Below are 19,977 nucleotides of genomic sequence, written 5' to 3'. Positions count from 1 at the left end.
CGCTTCCAGCAGAGCCAATCCCTGACAGCTCTGAAGATGGACCTGCTGCTGGCCAAAACCGGGCCAATGAGAGAGGTTGGTAATGCCTCTGTGCTAAGATATTTAAGAAGAAAAGCAAAACAAAGTCACACAGTTTTTCTTTTAGTCAGAAAAGGAGGTGAGAACACACTTTGGACACACCAAGGTCAGTGCAGAAGGAGGGGGAGGAGGGGCTCCAGGTGCCAGAGCCAAGATTTCCTCTACCGGCTGTGGTGATGCCCATGGTGAAGCAGCTGTGCCTGTGCAGCCCATGGGGATCCATGGGGGATGCAGAGATCCACTCAGCCCATGGGGAAGGTGCCCATGCCGGAGCGGATGGATGCCTGGAGGAGGCTGTGATCCAGTGGGAGACCCGGTGGAGAGAGGGGGGCCCTTGCTTCCAGGCTGGAGCAGCCTGTCCTTGGAGGATTGTACCCCATGGGAAAAGAGACCCATGTTGCAGCAGTTTTGGGAGGCTGTGTGCCCATGAGAGGGACTCATGCTGCAGCAGGTGAGGTTTGGCTGCTGCTCTTGAGAGCAGACCCACTCCAGGGCAGTTCACAGAGAAGTGTCTCCTGTGGATGGGACGCCATAATCTCAGAGGAGGAGGACTCCTCTCCCTGAGTAGCAGAAGAGAATCTCGGTGATGAACTGACCAAAACCTCCATGCCCTGTCTCCCTGAGCTGTCAGTGGGAAGGAGGGGGGCTGGAGTGAAATAGTGTTTTAAGGGCTTATTTTACTTTTCATTATCCACCTCTGATTCTGTTTGTAATAAACTCACTTTGCAACCTTAAGTTGAACTCATTTTGCCCTTAAATGTTTTCTTCCAGTCCTTATCTCACTCATGACCCCTTTGTTAATCTTTTTTTCCCTCTCCACTGCCCAGATGTGGCAGGGGAGGATGAGCAAGCAGCTCTCATGGGTGCCTGGTGTTGGGCCAGTATAAAATCATGACAGTTGTTCATACCCTGTCCTGAACTCAGTCTAAGCCTGAGGGCGAGACACCTCTGAATGCTGGCAAATTCATTCATTCTCTTAACGCTGTTAAGATTTCCAGTCGTCTTTCAATCAGCTCCCAATCTTTTTACCTTCCAGAGCCCCCTTTGAGGGCCTGTGTGTTATGTTTTGGTGCAGGGATTGAGAGACACAGACCATACTATGCAAGGAAAACCATTTATTACACCAGTTTACCAGTATTTATTGGACTCTTAAGTTCCATACAAAATTTTCCACTTGAAATCCTTTGCCCCTGTTCCCTTAGTGACACAGTCTTCTCAGTTATCATCCTTTCACCAGCAATGTCCTTGTTACATTCTTTTGCCAGAGCAGTCAGAGTGACCAGACAGGATGTCTTAACTTTTGTCCTTGCCTTGAGTTTATCTCTCCCAGGACCAAGAGGATGGCGCCACTAACCAGTTCACCTTCTGCAGCTGTCTGATTTTCCACATTTCCCCCTTTTTTGTTTTTTATGTAAAGGGTTTGTGTACCCTGATGTTAAAACAGTTTGCACCTGTAAGGCCATTATCTTTTTAAGACTATTACTGCTTATCTGTTGGATACAGATAAGATACATGCAATACAGATCACAATCAATGAAAACTTATCAAATACAATCATGTCACTGACAAAGAGACTTGTATAGGAGAACAAAAGGATGATGTCTAAGTGGGAAGTGGAAATAAATGGCTGGGGGAATAAGTGGGAAGTGGAAATAAAGTTCAGGGGTTCAGGGGCTGTGCTGTTTAGGCAGGAGGAAGTTAACATTACTGAAACTGAATTGATCTTGATAGCACTTAACAGAACTTAAAATAACAGACTTTAAATTGAATTTAACTTTAATTTAATTTAAATTAAATTTAACTTTGTTTATGCTTACCAAACACATAAACTTGACAGAAATTAATTTGAACAAAAATTAATCTTAACAGAAATTAACATAATGGTACTTAACAGAACCTTATTTTGGCAGAAGTTAAGTGCAACAGAAATTCAAATTAACAGAAGGTAAACTTAACATCACTTAAATTCAACAGAACTGAATTTTACCATGACTTAAACTGTAGTAAATTGAAACCTAACAGAATTGAAAATTAATATCACTTAAATTTAACAAACGTTATTTTACCTCTATCATTACAAAAAAGTTACTGGAAATCTGTCATACAACAGTTAAACATCAAGGAACAGCACGTAGGTAAACAACTGTTCCGTGACCAAAATAGCAGCAGCATGCGTTTGCTGGAGGGATTAAACTGCTGCAGGTAAAATTCAGGGTTATAGGACTTAGTTAATGGCTCTCAGTGAATCATCTCTCCAATAAACAATCCTGTTAAAAATCACAGCTCCCTGAAAAGACAAGGTTAATTTTAACAAATGTATTTCAATGCATGCTGCAGGCAATCTGACAGCAGTGTGCCACAGCTTCAGCACTTCGTGCAGGGCATGATCCTGCCATGCACCGGAGCTGATGGGCGGCTCTCGGCAGGCACCAACTGGGGGCCTGCAGGTCGGCACTGCTGCCCGGGTGCGGGAGGAGGCGGGAAAGCTCTGACAAGCCGGGGGGTTTTGAGCCCAGGGGGCTAATACCAGCCTTGGGGCCAACTGTGGGCAGGGGGAGCTCCGAGGGGGTCCCACCACTGCCAGCAACACCGCGCACCAAATTAAGGATCGATCCGTTCTGTGGATTTGTTCTCAGGATCTGTGGATCCATACCCAGGTTGGTTTTCGGTCTCTTTCTTAGTACTCCTGTTGCAACTGCTTACAGGAATTTTTTAATCTCAAGGTCTCTTTCATTTAGGAAAGAGGTTCAGGGTGTTTAACCCATAATGACAGTGGCTCCAATATGGAGAAATTACTGTAATATTTGGAAGTTGCACTGACACTACCGGAACATCTCCCCAGTAGTCACAATTCCATGGTTTTTTGTTCAACGAACACCACTGATCTAACTTAATCAGCTGTGCCAGCATCTTGCTTTCCATTGGATTGTGACTCGCAAAGAAAGACCCATCTCTCATCGTTCGTAGACAGAGGGGGATGTTAAAAGCTCCTCTGCACAGTCCTTGCCTGTTGCTGAGGGGGCACCAGGAGACGATTCTTTCCCAGCACCCTCCTTAGCTTCAAGAGTTTCTAAAATAGCTCTCCAGAGAGGTACAAAACCAGCTGCAATCTTATCACCTCTGATCACCCCGTTCATCCCCCAGTTCCACTGGAAAGGCCATGCTAGCCTTTAACGTGTGATGCTGCCCAGTGTAAAATCAGCTTAGGAGAATGAGAAGCAACTGATTTTCTGTGTTTCTTTAAAAGTTCAGACATAAGTTCAAAGACGTGTTTTTCTTCTGAAGGCATATTAGTGCCCATGTGCCCCACAGGTCACCATCAAAACCTGAAGGGATGGATGCTGGCTGGCTCCTGCTTCCTTTCAGCAGCACTTCAGTTCTGGGGGCATCCCCGCCGGACGGCCAGATAGGTGAATTCTTGTTCCTCACACGGGACAGCATTCGCGGGGGTTGAGAGACACGGACCATGCTATGCAAGCAAAGCTGTTTGTTGCATCAGCTTACCAGTATTCATAGGTCTTCAAATTCTGTACAAAATTTTCCACTTGAACTCCTTTGCCCCTGTTCCCTCAGTAACACAATCTTCTTGGTTATCATTCTTTCGCCAGAAATGTCCTTGTTACATATTTTTGTCAGAGTGGTCAGAGTGACCAGACAGGTCACTTGCCTTGAGTTTACCTCTCCCAGGGCCAAAAGGATGGTGGCACTACCCAGTTCACCTTCTGCAGCTGTCTGATTTTCCACATTTTGGAATACTTTTGATAAAGTATCTTTGTTTATGTGATTTGGAAAGAATGCAATTCTGGATTTGGGTGCACTGCTCCTGGACCACTTAGTTTATGATGGCGTATAATCATTGTGAAAAAGTATTTTATCTTCAGCTGTTGGGTTATTCAGGAGAAAAAACAAACCAAAGGAATGATATTGAGCTATCTATCTAAATAATAACTGATGGCATTGATCCATGTGAATTCTGACACCTGCTACAGGAGCGTTGTCATCTAGCAGGCACATAAATAGCCAGTGAAGAGACCACAGCCTTACACTGAAGGCACCATGCAAGTCCTTCTCCTCCTCCTCGCAGCGGCAGGGCTTTGCTGGGGGCAGTACAACCCCAACACTTTCCCTAAGAGAACTTCTATTGTGCATCTCTTTGAATGGCGCTGGCAGGATATTGCTCTGGAGTGTGAACGCTACTTAGCTCCGAATGGATTTGGAGGTGTTCAGGTGAGTTGTTTCCTGTGAGTACAGGAAAATGGCATTGTAATATTTGATTAATAAGTTATTAATAATTAATAATTTGGTTAATAACGCCTGAGTTGTAGACAGTCATCTCTAAGTAACTTTGCTGCTGGGGAGGAAGAGTAGGAGGTAGTAACTGCTTTTAGAAGCAACCCTAACTCTGCAGGACCCTATAGGAATGAATGATGGTGTATGTCTAGCAGATCAGTTACAAAGGGCCATGCTGAAAGGCTTCCCTTGAAAGCTACGTAGAAGGTAAAGCTCTTCACCTTCTTCTAAAGGAATTATGGAAGCAGTGAGGTTTGGCATTACAGGTAAAAATAATTCCTGTGGCTTCAGCCCTTCCATGCACATGTCCTGGAAAGCAGGCCCATGCTGGACCCGGGCAACTCACAGGAACAACCCAAAATGTCTTTCTTGCCAGTGTACAAGACAGACATCTCACAGACCTGAACTTCTGCTGTGGGAGGGAGAATGGGTTGGGTACTAACTTTCCTCTGAGGGCAGAGATCCTGAGTGCAGATTTTGCCCTTAAAATGTTGAAGTCAAACCATTTGATTTCTTATCAAAGTACATAATTTCATCTGCAGGTTTCACCTCCAAATGAAAATATTGTCATTACTAGCCCGAACAGACCCTGGTGGGAACGATACCAGCCCATTAGCTACAAGATCTGCTCTCGATCAGGAAATGAACAGGAATTCAGAGACATGGTGACCAGATGCAACAATGTTGGAGTAAGTGCCTTGAAAATCTGTCTGGTACGCCAAGAAGTGCTGCATCAGCTGAGGGAGGGTGCTGCTGTCCTCAAAGGAGGTGTAAACCGAGAAGAAACTGACAGGGAAAATAATCAACAGTGATGTGGTAAAGCCCTGGCTATTACTTCACATTTGCTACAAAACATACTGAAATGCACATAATGCTTTTCCAGGTTCGTATCTATGTGGATGCTGTTGTCAACCATATGTGTGGGGCTGCAGGTGGCTCAGGCACACATTCTACCTGTGGAAGCTATTTTAATGCTGGAAGCGAAGATTTTCCAGCTGTGCCATATTCCGGCTGGGATTTCAATGATGGCAAATGTCACACTGGAAGTGGAGAAATTGAAAATTATGGTGATATGTATCAGGTAACTTCCCCTGGAAAAATTTTCAAATCTTTTTTTTTTTTTTTTTGATATGTTCTGTTAACTCTGCGGTAAAATCAAACGGTGTAGTGCCTCACAAAACCTGTGCTTAGTCACTTGACAAGTGAATGAAGTAGTGACCATAGGTACGTGTGGCCAAAATATTCTAAGTACCGAGGAATCAAGAACCTATGTGCAGATGTTTGCTCCTGAAGATGTTTGCGCCCAGTGTCCTCAGCTCAGCCTGTGAGCTCATTTTTATACCTTATAAACTCAGTTATCATGAAAAGGAGCCCCCTTGGAAAAATGACAGCAGTGCAAGGTGGTGCTGTAGTTGCACAATTTACTGGATTTTGTAGTTGGAATATGTAGCAGTTCTTTCTCAAGCTCTCCCTTCAGCCACTTTGCAACAATGCATTGTAATGTTTCTGCATTTGCACTGCCTCATGTAGGGCTTGTCCTCCACGGGTTCAGGTGGCTTCTGCTGTGGTAATCCCTCTAAGACATATCTCAAATCCTGGATTACAACAAGTTAAAGGTATTTCCATTACAATGTCCACTCCCAGTTCCTTTGGACTAGACCATCATGTTTAATGTTGCAATGAACTCCTCCCCTTACGCCTGCTCTGCCTTGGATTTGCCCAGAGACTGCGGTCTCTCAGGGCTGTTCCTGCCCCAAGTGCAGCCATTTCTGTGTGCTGCAGGCTCTTCAGGGGGACATGGCTGCTGCATGGATTTAACCACAGCCACAGGGGCTCTGAGGGACAGCTGTTCCAGCACGGCCCTGTCCATGGACCTCAGTGTCCCCTGAAACAGATCTGCTCCAGCACGGCCTCACCCACAGCCACTGTCCCCTCAGAAAGCAAACCTGCCCAACCTGGCCTCGCTCCTGGCTGCAGTCCCTGCAGGGTGTTCCTGCTCTGCTGCGGCTTTATCCACGGCCACACCTTCGAGGTGCTCCAGCCCAGTCTCCTGAACAGCTGCTGGTGCCTCAAGCTGTACCTGCTGCAGCACGGAGCTGGCCTCGGGCCCAACAGAGCTGGCCTTGGGCCTTCAGGGCCGCCCCTGCTGTGGCCCTGACACAGCCACGGCCACAGGCACCTCAGATGTACCTGCTCTGGTGGGGACTCTTCCATGGCCACAGGCACCTCAGATGTACCTGCTCTGGTGGGGACTCTTCCATGGCCACAGGCACCTCAGATGTACCTGCTCTGGTGGGGACTCTTCCATGGCCACAGGCACCTCAGATGTACCTGCTCTGGTGGGGACTCTTCCATGGCCACAGGCACTTCCAGATGTACCTGTCCCACCTGGACTCACGCACAGGTCACAGTCCCTGTGGCTCGAGTCCACTCTGGAGTTCCAGCGTGTCCAGTCCAGCAGCACAGGAGCAGCAGCGCTGCCCCGGCCGGGTGCCGGCCCAGGCCATCGCCAGTGGCGGGATCAGAACATCCCAGAGCGAGGGGATCAGCAGCACAGGCTGCAGCTGCAGCCAAAGCACAAAGCAGCCGCTAATGAGCCCGAGACTGTCATGCACAGTGAGGCCAGTGAGCCCCATGGCAAGCACAGGAGCCTGTCAATCACTACCCAAGCAGCAAAACCAGCTGTAAATTCCATCTAGCACCTTAATCATAGCCGTTGTTAATTCAAACCCTTTGAGTCCCACATTGGGCACCAAAGAGGACTTGTGGTTTAGCTCAGCCAGCAGCTGAACACCACTCAGCCTCCTACTTTCAGTGGGATGGGGCAGAGAACTGGAAGAGTAAAACTGAGAAAACTCATGGATTAAGCTAAAGACCGTTTCATAGGTAAAGAGAAAGCCACACACATAAGCAAAGTAAAACAAGAATTTATTCACCACTTCCCATTGGAAGGCAGGTGTTCAGCTGTCTCCAGGACAGTAGGGCTTTATCATGTGCAACAGTGACTTGTGAAGGCAAAAGCCTTTACTCTGGATATCACTCTCTCCTTTATTCCCAATCCAATACAACCTCATTAACCACCACCCAACCTCCACCCCTCCTTTGGTGTAACACACAGGTATCTTTATTTTTTTCTTTTCTGTTGCACAGGTCCGGGACTGCCGCTTGAGCGGCCTTCTGGATCTGGCCCTGGAGAAGGACTATGTGCGCTCAAAGATTGCGGAGTACATGAACAATCTCATTGACATGGGCGTAGCAGGATTCCGAATTGATGCTGCCAAGCACATGTGGCCTGGGGACATAAAAGCATTTCTGGACAAGCTGCACAATCTAAACACTGAATGGTTTTCTGCAGGAACTAGACCTTTCATTTACCAGGAGGTAATCTCCACATTTTCTCCTTTATGCATGCCTTTGTCTTTTGTATCTCTTTTGCCTCCTCCTTCAGAGGAACAGCAATACATCCTCATCTAACTTACCCTAGAAGGAGCTCACAATTTACTTAGAGCAGCCCTGCAGACATAGGTAGTATTGCGCGGCTACGCGTTAGTTTTCTCGGCCCCGGTCAGGTCTTGAGCGCCCGGCTTGGGCGTCTCAGCTTTTTGTCGGAGCTGGGGCTCGCCGCAGTTCCCGGGCGCTTTTGGTGCCGCGCTCCGGGGTGGGCTGTTGGCCGCGCTTTGCCGTCGGCACGAGGGAAGAAACAAAGAGGCAGGGAATTTGTCCAAATCCATCCGCGTGGCGGCTGGATGCTTTATTTCCTGTGAGAGCTGCGGTGGAAAAGCTTCAGCCCGCTCCCAGCTTCGTACAGACTTAAAAATGCCTCCACAACAGATTGTCAATCAACTTTACCATTCCTTTCATCAGTCATGTTTTCACATGTGTCCCCCACACCTTATACTGACTTTGTGTTGATCTACACAGCAAAAATACATAGTTACTTTCTTCTCAATGTAAAGCAAGAACTCGTGTTAAGTTCTGTACATTGCATTTTTGGTCTTTGTAAGACAAGAAGGGATGCAGGTTTTCTTTCTTGTACCAGGTAATTGACTTGGGTGGAGAGCCCATCACAGGCAGTCAGTACTTTGGAAATGGCCGAGTGACAGAATTCAAGTACGGTGCCAAACTGGGGACAGTGCTCCGCAAGTGGAATGGAGAAAAGATGGCCTACTTAAAGTAAGGATGAAGGTGCTGCAACTTCTCCAGGATTCACTGGATACACCAATTGACAGGGTCGCTTCAAGTCTGTGTTTTTGTTTAGGAACTGGGGAGAAGGCTGGGGCTTTGTGCCTTCCGACAGAGCTCTGGTCTTTGTGGATAATCATGACAACCAGAGAGGACACGGGGCTGGTGGAGCTTCTATTCTCACCTTCTGGGATGCCAGGTAAGGATTGCTCTGGTCTGGGTGATGCTTCTTGCTTTTGCTTGTTTGTGTGTTCTCTGGCAGGTTCCTCTGTCTCATTCCTTGTTTGTCCACCAAACAGGCTCTATAAAATGGCGGTCGGTTTCATGCTTGCCCATCCATATGGGTTCACACGTGTGATGTCAAGTTTTCGCTGGCCAAGATATTTTGAAAATGGAAAGGTGAGCTATTAATGTGGAAGATCCATCCATGGGGATTAAGGGCGAGAGCAGGGCCAGAGAAGTAGACCAGTGCATTTCGGGTTGTCAAGTGGTTTTCCTGTCCCAGGCTGGATGTAGCTGGTGAAACCTTAATGCTCCCTCTAGCTTTGCTCTCCAGAGGGGTTCTCTGCTTTTTCAGTCAGAAAATATAAATCTGTCTTTTTAATGCCAGGACGTCAATGACTGGTATGGACCCCCAAGTAATGCAGATGGCTCCACAAAGGCCGTCACAATCAACGCGGACACGACCTGTGGCAACGACTGGGTTTGTGAACATCGCTGGCGTCAAATCAGGTAGGGCACTGGGGAGAAACAAGAAGTAAAAGCAGTTGCTTTTGCTTGCTGCTCCATGTGGTTTTCGAGGTGTTGCTGGTGCAGTGGCAGACACTGCTTGTGTTTTCAGGAACATGGTTATCTTCCGTAACGTGGTGGATGGTGAGCCTTTCTCCAACTGGTGGGACAATGGCAGCAATCAAGTGGCTTTTGGCCGTGGTAATAAAGGTTTCATCATCTTCAATAACGATGACTGGTAAGTCAGTGGCAGAAATAGTTTCCCAGAGAGAGCAATAGCCTCCCTCATCAGCAATCCAACATGAGCTTTTTGAGTGCATGCTGGGTCCAGAGAGCTAAAATGGGAGTTTAGCATGGGTAGTATCAGAAAGCTCTTGCTTTACAATGCCCTTCAAATAATAGAGTAAGATCATGTTCAGAAATCTTATACACCATTTGACATACCTGATTTAAAAACAATGGATAAATTGTGTTTATTTTCTCAGGAATATGAATGTGGATGTGCAAACTGGACTGCCTTCTGGTACCTACTGTGATGTTATTTCTGGACAAAAGGAGAACAACAAATGTACTGGAAAGCAGGTGTTTGTTTCTGGTGATGGAAAGGCTAATTTCCAGATTAATACCGATGCTGAAGATCCATTTATTGCAATTCATGTTGATGCCAAGTTATAATGCGGGAGAAATATCCTCCTCTGTTTGGTCTGTGTATTACTGTTTCCCCGATATGTTATTCCCTGCTTTTTGAGCATGAGTGACTCTCTATCGAATAATAAATGGCATTCAAATTGAAGAGTAGTGTTCTTCCCCTAATGAATTAGATGTAACGTTATCCCCTCATAACTAGTGGCGATGCAGTGGTAGGTTTTAAGGCAATGCCACACTCCAGTTCCCATGTAACAAAAACACTGGAGAGAAAGAATCCAAGCCACCTAAAATGGCCAAGCCAAAGTGCAGTATTTCCAGGGCTGATCCATGCACACACATTTGTATCCCAGAGCAGCCACCTTGTGGGCTGTCAGCTATGAGCAGTGCCTACGTACAGAGTTTGTCCCTTCCTTATGACAAATCAAGCCTGGGGTCTGGGTCACTGAAGGAAGCTGGGCTGTGCCCATCAGTTATTCCAGCCTGTGGCATCAGTGAAACCAGCAGGTTACCTGGTTCACAGTCAGCTTGTGCCTGGACAAAGCAAAACCTCAGCTCTTGCATCGTTTACCCCAGCAAGCGAATGCTGCCTGTGCAGGTGCTGAAGGTGCCTGAGAACAAACGATGTATCCAGGCATTGCTTCCACCTTGTGCCACTGGCTGAGGCATGACAAATTCCTGCCTCTGGTGTGTTAGGCACCCTTATTCTCTAATATCTCAAAGACATATGCAAACACAGTACACGTTTGGCAGCCCTCCCAAATCCCTTGTCAGCTGTGAGAAAATGCTGCGGTAAAAGTGAGTGTGCAGGCCTTGCTTTAATTCAGAATCTCTGCTAGGCCAAAAGTGCTGACTGCATCCCATTCTGGAGGGGAAAATGGAAGGAGGTTGCTCCAATTTGAGGTCAAGGTGCCGTTTGAGGTTTCCTTTCTGTGGTGTTGGTGGTGGATATTGGCTCTCGGTGTGCCCAAGGGCTCCCAAGTGTCTGTCAGGGCAGTCTGGGTGTGGGAAGTGTCCCTGGCCCAGCACTGGACCTCCCATCTGTCTCCCTCACTGGCTGTTGCCAGCATCTCCTGGATCCATCCACTCAGCCCCTGCACCAGTGGAGAGGTGCCGAAGATCTGGGGACTCACGTGGCAGGGTGTTGGTAGCCTTTGCAAACCGGTTATTGGCCCACAGGGGCAGGTCAGGGAGTCCTTGGGCCCCTCTGAAATTGATAGGAGCTGTCTTAAGCCCTGCATTCAGCTCTACCCCTCAGAAACTAGGATTCCATCCTCTATTACTCAGACATTGCCCAATCCCAAATGGAATAATCAGTTCACACATCAAATTGCACATCCAAGCCCCACACCTTTTGTGGCAAATGATGGAAATGACACACGCTGATCTGAGGTGTCCATAAATCAACAGGCTGGATATGGAGAAGGTTGTCCGTGCCTGTGAACATATGTGGATCCACTTTCCAAGGATGTTGGAGCGCAATGAGTGTTTTGCTTAGTGTAGGTTCACGTAGCTCTGCATTTCACAGTGGCATGAAATAGAACATGGAGAAAACAAAATCATGAGACACTTTCTTTAGGTGTAAGTAAAACTTTGTGGGCCAAATGTCCACTGCTTTGAAAGGACCTAAATTGCATTCAGACCTTGGGTTTTGTTCCTTTTATTTCAGGATTTTGGTACATTGCATTATAATTTGAGCACAAAGATGATGAAGAAAGCAATCGTGTCATCCACAGCAACACCAGATCTTTCAGATAACTCACTAAACCCAGAGTTGCAGTCAACCTTACTGCTGATCTCTAAGTTTTCAAAAGACTGTTAGTACTAGGAAACGTTTATCTTTATTTTTAAACTTTCTCTTGCTACTCTTCTATGTGAAGTGCCGACATTAAGGCCTTAAATTTTTATACCAGTGTTCAAAGAAAAATTGAAATTATGTTATGAAATTATCATATTTAAGGTAAGATATTTGCTGGGGCACATCAGGATGGCACAACAGTTCTCCTGAATTGTACAATTTTAGAATTTTTTGGCAGAGTGCAATATTTAATTTTCTCTTAGAAACAGTGCTCATTTTCATTGGCCAAACCATGAATTTAGGTGTGTAATAATATCTAATTCTAAAAATGCACTGTAAATTTACAATTATGTTAATTTTTTTCTTTTTTTTTCTATTTATTTTTCTTTTTCTCTTCCTCCTTTTTGTTTTTCATTTTGTGTTTTTTTCTCCACCATAGGTCTGTATCCGAATGGGAGCATAATGGTGATCAGAATTTAATGGAAGAGCAGTACAATAAAACAAAGTGAATAGTTGCTTGTATGTACAACTAGTCACTGCTCCTACTTAAGTTAGATGTGTATATATGTATAGAGAGAGAGAGAAAGACACACACATTCAGACAGTAAACACTTTCACATTCACCCAAACAGAAATGTTGTATTATTTGATAATTTATCCTTCTAGTGGGTTAAATCCACACAGTTAAAATTGTATATTTGTCAGATGAGTGGAAATAAACAGTGAGATTAGAAAAACCATGAACTCCTAGTGTACTATGACTGGACCAGAAAGTTGTTTACTGAATTATTCATGACAATTTATTTTCTCAGCTAAGTGCAACAGCAAATATAGAAACTTTTGTTCAGCTCTCCATGCCTTTGTGTCATCTTATTATTTCCCTGAATCACTGTTACTTTTCTAAGAGAAGAAGGAGTTTTGTAAAGGGAAACTAACAATCTATTGTCTCTTTTATGGAGACTGTAAACATTTTATTGAAGTTATTTTCTTTTAAGGGGAAACAAATGAAAAACTCAACACACAACACTAACTTTTAAATTGCTGATCGTGTGTTTATCTGCAATCTGTGTTTTTAATAGTTTTAGTGTATTAGTCTCATTGCACAATTCTGAACAGTATACAGATACTTCCTTTGCAAGTGTTTTCATGTTGTGGCAATTTTAATTTTGCCTTAATGTCAAATCAGAATGGTTCTAAGAATGAATGCTAGTGACACTGTTTGAGATGATAGTGGTGAATTATCTCCAGTCAGTAGAGTCAAAGTGAGAGTGAGTGCTTGGATTTTCACCCAGTTGGCACACTAAAGCACTTAGGGTGGGGATAAATAGCCAGATTATTTAGTGTAGGATTAAGAAAGATGCTGTCGGAGAGCAGTAAAGTGTGAGCTGTGCTGTGGCACTTCTGAACTGAAAATAGAAATACTAAATGTTTGTCAGAGAATGACAAATATTTGGTATTTCTTGGTCCTAAACTAATAATTAGATTGCATTATCCAGCCAACAAGGCTGAGAAGTAGCTAGCTTAATTAACTGCACACCTTTACAGACATCTAAATCTCTCTTCACTTTTCATTTACTCTACTTCTTTTCAGCATTTGTAATCACTCTTTTGATTATATTTAAATATATGTAATTTGCGTGGTCTGGTAGAAAATGGCAGGACAATATTTTACTGTAAAGATGCAGCAAGATCATATTGGGATCAGCAACATATCAGAACCTTCCTGCTGAGATCAACCCTGGGATATCTGGCATGGAGTGAATGTGGATTTCCATGGAGTGGTATTATTACATCTCAGAGAAGTTCCTCTGAACCTTGTGAAGACAAATAATGGGGTAAGTAAGGCAATAAAGTCTAATAACATTTCTGCCTTTGCTCAAATACCCCTTGAATCTACCTTTGTCTAGACAGTGAAGTTAGCAAAGGACAGCTGGTATGTGCAGTGGTGACAGGGACAGGACAGAACAGTCAGAGCAGTGTTGGACAGAAAGCAGGGCAGAGCAATCAGGTGGCAAGCTAAAAGGAATACCAATACTGACAAAAATGATAGCTAGAACAAGACAGATCACAGAGAAGAGTCAAAGTCCTAGATGACTTGTCTAGAGGAACAAACTGTATTCATGGGTAGAACTTGCAGATTGAAAAGGGAAAAACAGGAATAAATCTAGCAGTTCAACAAGCACCATGTTTGTGTCTTGTAGATAGGACATGCATGCTTTAACTGGGAAAAAAATTTTATCTTAGAACAGCTATGAATGATAGAACTTTATGGTGCTGTAACCTGTAGCAAACTATTTACTTTATCATAAAAGTAAAGACCTTGTGCTGACAAATAGATTGCCATATTTTAGTATCAGGCTTGTAAGCTATGTAAGAAGAATGGGATGTTAAAATCTCTTGATAAGACAGCTCAGATGATACAAAGAAAGAAGGAAATGTGTCATTAAAATATGAGCAATGGATTTGGATCTAGTTTTCTACTGTTCTTTAGAAAACATTTCAGTATCTCTCCTACAAATGTTTAAAGTTAGCCATCTTTTACATATAATAACTACCATATTCATTGCCAGCCTTGATATCATAAATTAAGTTGTGGTCTCTACATAAATACCCCATTGCTTGCTAAGGGAAGCGAATGTGGCAGCTCTACCAAAAAAGCCAAAAACGTAAAAACTGCCAAAACAGAAGCCAAAATAGCTGCAATAAAAACCCATTTTCCTGATTTTTTTACATTCTGGGAATGTGGGAAAATGCTTTCTACAGCTCTTCAGGAGGAAAACCATATTACCTCTGCTGATGCTCCTTGTGGCACTGTGTGGGTATCAAAACATCATTGTACAACCAGCCAAGTAATTTTTTCACCTCATATGAGAGTGGACAAGGTTGTCTTAATAAGTCTACATCATATTTAGAAAGCTGGGAAACTGGAGAAGGGATGTAACGTCACTGTGGAGGGCTGTGTGTTTTTTCTATGGGAACATCCCATAATTCAGCCATGATTCACTATCTTCCTATTTGTTATGCAGGAAATACAATTGCCCTTTTACATGTCTGCTAACTTTGGAAAAATACTCATCTTCTAGAGACACTGCTGGCTTTCTGTTCATTTGATCTTCACGCTCAAATGGCCATGTTCTGTTTATCCCACACTTAAGAGATCAGAAGGTTGGATAAGACCATTGGGGTCATTTCAGTTGCACTATAATTACAAGATGATCCTCTCAACACACCTCTTAAATGTTTTATCTGGTCTACTTTGAACATGACTTTGTTGATCCATCTGTGACTTCTTTTGAAGTGCTACTCTACTGCCTAATGGACTTTATGGGTAGCTTTCTTTTTATCAGAAAGATAAAATTTATATTTTCACATTATAGTTCATTGCTCTTTAATCACCTTAAAAAACACCTTTTCTTTCTCCCGACAATATTTCCTCCCAACTGCAAGAAACTAAGTGTATGCTGCATGTCAGTGTAGTGTTGAATAACAAGAATTAAATCAACTGCCACAAAATGAAATGCACTTTCATTTTTCCCTTCCTCTTTTTCATCTAGGTAAACACAAAAAACTTAACAAGATTTTTCTAGTCCTACACAATTCAGTAGAATTTTGGCCTCAAATGATCTGATACTTACAAACTTATAAAATTTGTTAGCTAACCCATAATAAGTGCAGGTGTAAATAACCTTGTTTCTACCCTGCAAATATTAGGAAACAAGTGGTCTGACTAGTGTAAAATCAAGAAGCATATAATTGTGTGTATATATATGTATGTATATATACATATATATATATATATGTATGTATGTATGTATATATAGTGTGTGTCCTTACACACATATGCACACATCTTACACATCTACATCTATGTGTTGGGTTTTTTTTCATTCCTTATGCTTTCAGAATATCCCTTAGGCCCTTAGCTGGAAATTAAATGAAATATTTATGGATCGCTTTATGCTCAATTTCTGCAAATTACTTTTTAGCAATCTGAATTATCAAATAGGTTTCTATTTCTGGTAAAATTAATGGTGCAATCTCACATTTCTTGTGCATCCAGAATTTTCATTGAGATCAAACAGATATCACTATAGGAAAAAAAATTAGCACTGAGACTGACAAGATACAGTTAACTTGTTTTGCTTATGCATATTTCCCTTAAAGTGTTTGAAATATTGAATCTGATTTTATTGAGTTCTGACTGAGATTAGAACATCTTTAAGGATGCTTGTATTATTTTGCAGTGAGATGGAATTTTAATTCACCCTTATCCTAACAAATGAGGGAATAGTGGAGAACTTTTTACTGAAGCCCAGCACCCTTTATACAGTAAAGCATCTTCAGTCTGAACTCTTCCTACTCCTTCTATTTCTCAGAAATGGCTGCTCTTTTTCAAACTTGTCTTTATGTTTTTTTTTTAAAGGAAACCTGATGTCTGTCCTTCTCCCTTCACTATTTTGCAGGAATACATTCTGTTTCTACACGGCCACTTAAAATATTTACTGTGGTGGGAGGTGACTTCAGATTTGGAAGAAGGAAAAGAGAGCAGATGATTTCTCTCTCTTTTCATGTGGAAGAGTCTCATAAAAAAGCAGAAGAGTTGATCGGTCTGTTTGGTGTCTCATTTCAAGGCAGTCACATACAGAATTAAATAATTACTTGCTCGGCTGTTCAAAATAATTTGTGCTGCTACTAATTAAAATTACTTTGGACCTTTAGGAGTGTAGTGCTGTAGAGCACCTTGGCAACAACTCTTCAGGCCACAGCTCCATGCAGTTTTCTATTATCCTTGAAAAATAAAAGGCATTCTGCTCTCAAAAAACCAAACTATCAAGAAAACACAATTCCTTGTGCCCTGTCATATAAAAAATATTTTCTTCATAGCTATGTAATACTCTTTAAGATATTCTCTACACTCTCTACATCATCTGCCTGTTTTTAGCTTAGAGCCATACTACACAAATCCACAAATGCTTCTATCAGCAAAATTGAGGAGTTTACAAAGTGTTAGTAAGTGTGACAAATTTTCTAAAACAAATATCTAAAGATTTTAGAGAAACTGTCCATGCTGCCATTGAAGTCATAGGCACAATTTTGTTATTTTAAACTATCCTGCTGTTTACTTTAGAAACAATATGCTCTAAGCCAGAGATAGTGTATAAAACCAAATTCTGTTGCTGTATCATTTTGAAAGTATTTAAATTGTGCAAAGTAAATATGTTATTTCTCTAAGTACTTGTATGTTTATATTGCATATACACAGAGATACACAAAAAAGGCAGTGTTGGATCTATATTTATAATATAGATGACATCACCTGTGTGTTTAAGAGAACCTGCATTTGTATGGAATATAGCAGAGTTGTAAGCTTTGCTGAGTATCTCACTGAATTGAAATAAATAGCTTAGGCTCTTCAGATTCCATTTTTATGCTCAACAAACTGTCACCAAGGAAGTAGCTTTGCAGAGTTTATGACATTTTTAAGAGATTTGCAGTTGTGCCCTGAATGCATTCAATTACACTTAGTATCAACCTTCAGAATCACTTTTTACCATTATCCAGAGGAAAGTGCATTGTTCAGAGACAGTATGCTAATGTCATCTATTTGAACATCTGACATATTGAAACAGGTCACTCTCTATGGTTGAAAAAAAGCATCAAGTTTATATGAAACATCAGAGGCCCTTTTTCCCCAATTTGCCCAGCCCAGCAGTTAAACTGCAGTGACAGGAGGCTAAGAGAGACAGGCTGAGCCTGGGAAATCTCAGCTGCTGTGAAGCTGTGTAGTGAAGAGAAGCATTACTTGACTTTTCTTTTTAATGTCATGTCATCCTATGATTTTTCAATTAAAAAGTATTTCAAAAAAATAATGTGTAATTCAAAGATAAGGCCCAATTGCTACATGTTTCTGGGATCACAAAGTGATGTGTCAGTAATGAGTCTCTAACAAAACAAAACAAAACAAAACAAAATTAAAAAGACAGTCTACAGAAGTGCACTCTTACATAGACATACTGATGTGCCTAATTAAAGAAGCTGAATCATGATCATCAGGATAATGTAAATACTAATAAAGTTAATAGCTTAGCTTCATCTAAATTGGACTGTTCTGGAAAATAACCACTAATTGGTATTGATAGGAAACGATGAAATAATGTAATTTTTTCTGACAGTACTATACCCAGCACACAGAAACAACTTCACTCCAATACTAGACAAAAGATTTCTGCTGAACTGCAAATAAGCACAAAGCATAAGTGGTGCCTTTTGCTAAGTGCCAAGCATCAACAATGCAGCCTCAATTAGAAAAAAGTTCGAGTTTTGGCAACTGTAGCAAAGCACTGTAAGTGTTGGCAGGGTTCGGAGGCCCAGGTCAGCTGGCTGGGGCTGCAGGAACAGACACGTGGTGGTTTCTTGCTGGAGCAGCTCTTCTCAGGCAGCCTGAGCCAGGGGAGCCAGCCCCGAAGATCCCTGGTTCTGGGAGATTTCCCTCTTTGGGAAAGTTAACACTTTGTTGAAGTCTTTACAAGTCTTTAAGTGATAAAGTTCTGGAATGGTCTGCCCAGAGAGGTGCTGGAGTCACCATCCATGGATGTGTTTAAGAAAAGACTGGATGTGGCACTCTTTGCCAAGGTTTAGTTGAGGTCTTAGGGCATGGGTTGGACTTGATGATCTTGAAGGTCTCTTCCAACCTAGTGATTCTGTGATTCTGTGAATTCTGTGAACCCTACAAAGCTTTCACTTTCTTATTGTTAAATCTAAGACAATAAAATTCTGCAAGGCCAGTAATGGCTGTGCAAGCAATACAGAAACCCATTAACTAAGTCAAATGATCTGATAATATCCTGTTCTCTAACACTTTTCTCCTATTGAGCACTGAAGTAAAGGTTCTAACATCAGCCTGTTACTTTCCCTCATAAAATGGAATATGTTCTTCTGTAGTTTGAGAAATTATATTAAAATCAGAACACTAAAAACTCAGTTTCTCATATTAAAAACTACTTTGTCCATTTGTTGTATGTATTACACTTTATATTTATGCAGTTATAGGACCTTTCTGCATTATGGTTTACCAGAAAATATAAAGATAAAAATTCAATGGTTTTCATTGCAGACTTTAGTTTCACCTTAAGAAATGTGTGTATATTTTAATTTCTGTGTCATTGGCTTTTAAAGGTGTCTGAAAATTCTATTACAATTATACAGAATGACTCTTTTAAGCAGTGCCTTTGCTGCTTAATTTGATGCCTTTTAGTCATTGGTAGAGCCTAAACATTTAAACTGACATTCTGATTTCTACAGCTTCAGCTGCTAATTTTGACTCAATGAATATGTGCCTGCTGCAGGTCACCATCACTCCTACAGATGGATACCATTAAAATGTTGTTTCTGCAACGAGAACAAGGTATACAAGACAGGTGATCTTGTGATTTAGCTCTCAGAACAAGATCTTTGCTGATGACAGAGCAGATGGTCAGCTTTGCTGAACAGGAGAATTAAAATAACTAGATATATTTTGGCAGATGTTCACTACATTCATGCACAGATAAATTTAATTCTCATCTTTTGTCTCAGTCAGGTTCTAGGTGTAAAGGATGTTCAGTACATCATGTATAGTGTGTTCTGAAACCTGAACCATCACAACACTATATTTTCTGTTATCACTACAGTGAAAGAATGATTTATTTTGCTTTTATCCATCAGAAGACATAAAGATTGTTAAAATATCAATTTATTTTCATATGTTTGCTTTCTGTTTTTTTACAGAGGGAAAGTTTCTTACCAGGCAGAATAGTATTTTCGGAATAGGCTGTTCATCTTAGGAGTAAAACCAGGAACAATGTAGCACAGATCTTCCAGCAAGGAAACACCTGGATGTCAGTAAGTATTATTACTCCGTCCTGAAACTCATACATAAATACAGATCCTATTTTTTGTGTTTAGGATATTACCATTAGTAGGCTACTCACTTTGGGACTTTCCAGGCTGAGGATATTACTACCACAACCCATCTATATTGATTAGTGATCAGGAAAGTTAAAAGAAAATACTTCACCAACATGTACAGCTTTGATAAGCTTGAATATGAGAAAAGTTTGTCAGGAATCCCTGGATTATCAAGAAAAGTTATTTGCCAGTAAATTCTCTCCCTAATAATGTGGTGTCCCTGGACTTTACCTCCAAATCAGAAAATTCTTCTTCATAAGCTGTGTCCTGAAAGAAAAAGATGGAGTTCATGAGTTCATGTACACTAT

General features: G+C 42.1%; 1 protein-coding gene and 1 long non-coding RNA gene across 2 annotated transcripts; both read left to right on the top strand.

Moving 5' to 3' along the window:
- Positions 1–3,986: 3,986 nt before the first annotated feature.
- On the top strand, positions 3,987–10,068 carry LOC137479297 (pancreatic alpha-amylase). The gene is made up of 10 exons (XM_068199676.1): positions 3,987–4,305; positions 4,911–5,057; positions 5,252–5,449; positions 7,519–7,749; positions 8,408–8,541; positions 8,627–8,749; positions 8,850–8,949; positions 9,161–9,282; positions 9,392–9,517; positions 9,765–10,068. The coding sequence occupies exons 1-10, from the start codon at positions 4,135–4,137 to the stop codon at positions 9,952–9,954; spliced, it is 1,542 nt and encodes a 513-aa protein (XP_068055777.1). The 5' UTR covers positions 3,987–4,134; the 3' UTR covers positions 9,955–10,068.
- Positions 10,069–10,506: 438 nt separating this feature from the next.
- On the top strand, positions 10,507–19,579 carry LOC137479298 (uncharacterized). The gene is made up of 3 exons (XR_011002147.1): positions 10,507–10,833; positions 16,186–16,732; positions 19,025–19,579. It is a non-coding gene; the product is annotated as an uncharacterized lncRNA (long non-coding RNA).
- The last annotated feature ends 398 nt before the right edge of the window (positions 19,580–19,977 follow it).

The sequence above is a fragment of the Anomalospiza imberbis genome, chromosome 9 (genome assembly GCF_031753505.1).
Source record: "Anomalospiza imberbis isolate Cuckoo-Finch-1a 21T00152 chromosome 9, ASM3175350v1, whole genome shotgun sequence".
Classification (NCBI taxonomy): Eukaryota; Metazoa; Chordata; class Aves; order Passeriformes; family Viduidae; genus Anomalospiza; species Anomalospiza imberbis.
Note: the sequence above shows the minus strand (reverse complement) of the source record. Positions and strands in the feature narration are given on the sequence as shown.

What these genes read in the sequence shown, in the direction of transcription:
- LOC137479297 (XM_068199676.1), top strand. Translation starts at nt 4,135, where the DNA reads ATGCAAGTCCTTCTCCTCCTCCTCGCAGCGGCAGGGCTTTGCTGGGGG. An exon ending in CTCACCTTCTGGGATGCCAG is followed by an intron (nt 8,750 to 8,849) that starts GTAAGGATTGCT and finishes TCCACCAAACAG; the next exon opens with GCTCTATAAAATGGCGGTCG. An exon ending in CATCGCTGGCGTCAAATCAG is followed by an intron (nt 9,283 to 9,391) that starts GTAGGGCACTGG and finishes TTGTGTTTTCAG; the next exon opens with GAACATGGTTATCTTCCGTA.